Genomic DNA, 4,069 nt, shown 5'->3' on the forward strand with positions numbered 1-4,069 from the left:
ATGTTTTTATTTCTCAAGCTTATGTCTAGGGACATCTAAGTAGATTTCATAAGTTGTTTATGCACTGAGCCACAATGAATGCAAATATGTATGAGTCTACCATTTAAAAGTTCTGTTTTCAACTCAAGTGTACAGAAAGTTATTCCTTATCACTAGTCACTTGGGAAAGGAAAATCCACAGCATAAGGAGTTGGTTACTTGCTTACAGCAGACCACTTTCCTCCTCATTTATTTATTTTATTCACTTTACATCTTTGTATATCCTTCTTTTCTCCCTTCCGAGTCTCACTCTCTCCCCTTTCCTCAGAAAATGTGAGCTCCCTTCCCCATCCACCACAGCTCATCAAGTTCCATCAGGAATGAACATCTCACCTACACCTGTGGCCTGTCAAGACAGTCCTGCCAGGGGAAAGTGATTTAAACCTAGCAAGTGAGTCCCCACTTTACTTATTAGTCTACCCAATTAAAGCCTAAGCTTCCCATCTGCTAAATCTTTGTTAGGGGCCTAGGTCCAGTTCATGAATGGTCCTTGGTTGACGCTTCAGCAAACCCCTCTGGGCCCTGGTTAGTTACTTCTGTTGTGTGTGTCGGGGGAGCGTTGTTTGTTTTTGTTTTTGTTTTGTTTTGTTGTGGAGCTCCTGTCACTTTCAGGTCCTTTTCCCTTTCTACCCGCTATTTCCCAAGACTGCCTACACATCTACCAAAGTTTGCATGTGTGTCTCAGCATCTGTTTTGAGACACTGCTGGGTAGAGACTCTCAGAGGACAATTCTGACAGGCTCCTGTCTCCAAGCTTAGCAGAGTATCATTCATCTTGTCAGGGGCTGGCACTCTCCAATAGGGTGGGTCTTTGGTTGGGTCAGTCATCAGTTGGGCATTCCCTCAATCTCTGCTCTATCAGCGCTGTCTTTCTCCCTGCACATGTCATAGGTAGGGTAAACTTGGGTTGAAGTTTTTGTGGGTGGGTTGGTGTTACCTGCCCTTTACTAGAAGACTAGTCTAGTTAGAGGATGTCCTCTTCAGTCTCTATGGTCTCTGCTACTGAGAGTCTCCTTTGAGTCCCCCTCATATCTTCCTAGGAGTTTACCTTGACTTAGGTCTCCAGATTGTCACAGAGATATCCCCAATCCCATCTTCTCTCTTCTCTACAAGACTCTGTCCTCTCTCACTTGCTCTCAGGTCTGATCTCCACCCTCTTAACTGGATGTGTGCCCTCTCTTGCCTTGTTTCCTCTCTTCCGCCATTACCTCTGTCTACTCTATGTTCCCTTCCTAGTGAGATTTATACATCTTCACTTGGGTCCTCCTTATTACTTACCTTCTTTGGGTCTGTGCCTCATAGTATGCTTATCTTGTACCATATGGCTAAAATTCACTTATAAATGAGTACATACTATGTGTGTTTTTATGGGCCTGGTTTACCTCATCCCATTTAGGATGATATTTTCTGGTTCCATCCATTTGCCTGAAAATTTCACGATTTCTTTGTTTTTAAGAGCTGAGTAGTATTCAGTTGTGTAAATGTGCGGCATTCTTCAGTTGAGAGACATCTTGGTTGTATCCAGAGTCTGGGTATTACTAACAAAGTGGCTATGAACATAGTTGAGCAAGCGTCCTTGTTGTATGGTAGAGCATCTTTTGGCTATATACCCAGGAGAAGTATAGCTGGCTCTTGAGGTAAAGTTATTTCAAATTTTCTAAGAAAGCTCCAGATTGATTTCAAAAATGGTTGTAAAAGTTTACACTACTGCCAGCAATGGAGGGGTGTTCTCCTTTCTCCACAACCTCACCATAAAGATATAGCAAGAGTTGGGGATGGTTTGGACAAACTAAAAATCTTGGATATAAAATGATGATATCAGTACAGAAAAAAAGATTCTTAAAATTTAAAGATAGAATTGTCAGATGTTTTAGCAATCAAATTTTCTGGCTATATGGTTGAAAAATTGAAATCAGGGCACTGTCACTTTAACTAGACTTTATGTATCATTGTTTTCTCTCTCTCAGTCCTTAAACCACAGGTTCTCTTCTAACTACTCTATACTACCACAAAAGAGGGATTGCACAGAAGAAGGCTAAACAAGGTACCAATAGCTGAGTCCTGATGATGCTGGGGTCCAGAACACTGTCTTAACTGGACATGCTCTTTACAAAAGGTATTGGTCCTACCTACTCTGTTTTGTGTTTGACTCATCATAACATTCTTCCCTTTGCCCAGCTCCCTGAAGCCTACAAGTGCCTCAATGCCAAAGAAAAACTCCACCGTTGTGACAGAGTTTCTCTTTGAAGGTTTTTCCAGCTTTGGTTGGCAGCACAGGCTTGGTTTCTTTATTGTTTTTCTAATATTATACCTTTTGACTCTGTCTGGCAACGTGATCATTGTGACAATTATTCGCCTGGACCGTCATCTCCATACACCCATGTACTTTTTTCTGAGCATGCTCTCCATCTCTGAGACTTTCTATACCATTGCCATCATTCCTCGTATGCTCGCTGGCCTCCTTAATCCTTACCAGGCCATAGATATCCAAGGTTGTGCTACCCAGCTCTTCTTTTATCTAACTTTTGGCATCAACAACTGTTTTCTTCTCACAGCAATGGGTTATGACCGGTATGTGGCCATCTGCAATCCTCTAAGGTATTCAGTCATCATGGGTAAGAAGGCCTGTGTCCTCTTGGCATCTGGGTCACTGGGAATTGGCCTGAGCATGGCTATTGTCCAGGTTACATCAGTGTTTAGACTGCCCTTCTGTGATGGTGTTGTTATTGCCCACTTCTTCTGTGATGTGAGACCCCTGCTGAAGCTGGCCTGCACAGATACCACCATCAATGAAATCATCAACTTTGTTGTCAGTGTCTGTGTCCTTGTCTTACCCATGGGCCTTGTCTTTATCTCATACGTTGTCATCATCTCCACCATCCTTAAGATTGCCTCAGCTGAAGGTCGGAAGAAGGCCTTTGCTACATGTGCCTCCCACCTCACGGTGGTCATCATCCACTATGGCTGTGCCTCAATCATTTACCTCAAACCCAAAGCCCAGAGTTCTTTGGGGCAGGACAGGCTCATCTCAGTGACTTATACTGTCATCACTCCTCTACTAAACCCAGTGGTATACAGTTTGAGAAACAAGGAGGTCAAAGAGGCTCTAAGAAAGGCAGTGGGTCTTAGGCCTCTTTCCTCTTAATAGGGCATTCCTTAAAGACATTTTCTCTGATGCTATGAGTATGAATTTATTTTTCTGCTATTTCAATAATCTAATTATATATAGGGTCAAGAAAACAACTGAGTTTGAAATGATTGATAAAACAGTAGCTTCTTTCTCAAGTAGGAATATTTATTTGGGTCCTTCTCTAAGCATACATAGAAATAGGTGGTAGAAAAATTTGCACACCTGTGCTATTCAAACCTCAGTGTGTGAATATGCACACTTTATATGTATTTGCTTGTGACTACATATATCTTACAATGTGTTTGGTTATTTACACAAATGAAGGAAGACTCAAAGTCTAGCAGGGTACTAAAAGACATGAATAAATTATTTTGAACACAACATGACAAAATTTCTTTGGTAAAGGTGTGAATGTGTAGCCTTTGTGATAACTAAGTGAGAAGACAGAAAAGTCTACAGCTTTCTATAGAAACAGTTTTGCATTGTGTTTTTGTGATTTGCTAATACATTATCCTAATCAGGGTAACTTCAAATCTCTGGAAGCACACCTTCTAAGAAGATGAAAGAGTTCTATTGACCTAAGAATAGTGAGTGCACATAGGAAAAGAAAAGGTGTCAGCTACAAAAGAGGTGTGCTCTTCATAGTCCCGAGATTTCTAGCTGAGAGCACAGACCAGAAATGGAGGCCCTGTCAAAAGTTGAACATGTTTTGATCAATTGTGGTTTTCTGTAATAGATTTTGTCTGTTACAAAGAGATGTTTCCTTAAGGGGGTGTGTGTGTGAAGACTATGTATGTATCTGAAGATTAGAAGCTAAGAGCTTACAGTGAGAGAGAATATGAACATTTGTCTTTCTGGACCTGTTAGCTCACTGAATATGATCTTTTGTAGTTCCATCCAT

At 41.3% G+C, this 4,069-nt stretch overlaps 1 protein-coding gene across 1 annotated transcript; it reads left to right on the forward strand.

Moving 5' to 3' along the window:
- Positions 1 to 2,241: 2,241 nt before the first annotated feature.
- LOC110565356 (olfactory receptor 10J3-like) lies at positions 2,242 to 3,183 on the forward strand. The gene has a single exon (XM_021663031.2). The coding sequence runs from the start codon at positions 2,242 to 2,244 to the stop codon at positions 3,181 to 3,183; it is 942 nt and encodes a 313-aa protein (XP_021518706.2).
- The last annotated feature ends 886 nt before the right edge of the window (positions 3,184 to 4,069 follow it).

This window comes from Meriones unguiculatus, chromosome 11 (assembly GCF_030254825.1).
Source record: "Meriones unguiculatus strain TT.TT164.6M chromosome 11, Bangor_MerUng_6.1, whole genome shotgun sequence".
NCBI lineage: Eukaryota > Metazoa > Chordata > Mammalia > Rodentia > Muridae > Meriones > Meriones unguiculatus.

Excerpts from the sequence above, each read along its gene's own strand:
- LOC110565356 (XM_021663031.2), top strand. The coding sequence starts at position 2,242 with ATGCCAAAGAAAAACTCCACCGTTGTGACAGAGTTTCTCTTTGAAGGT.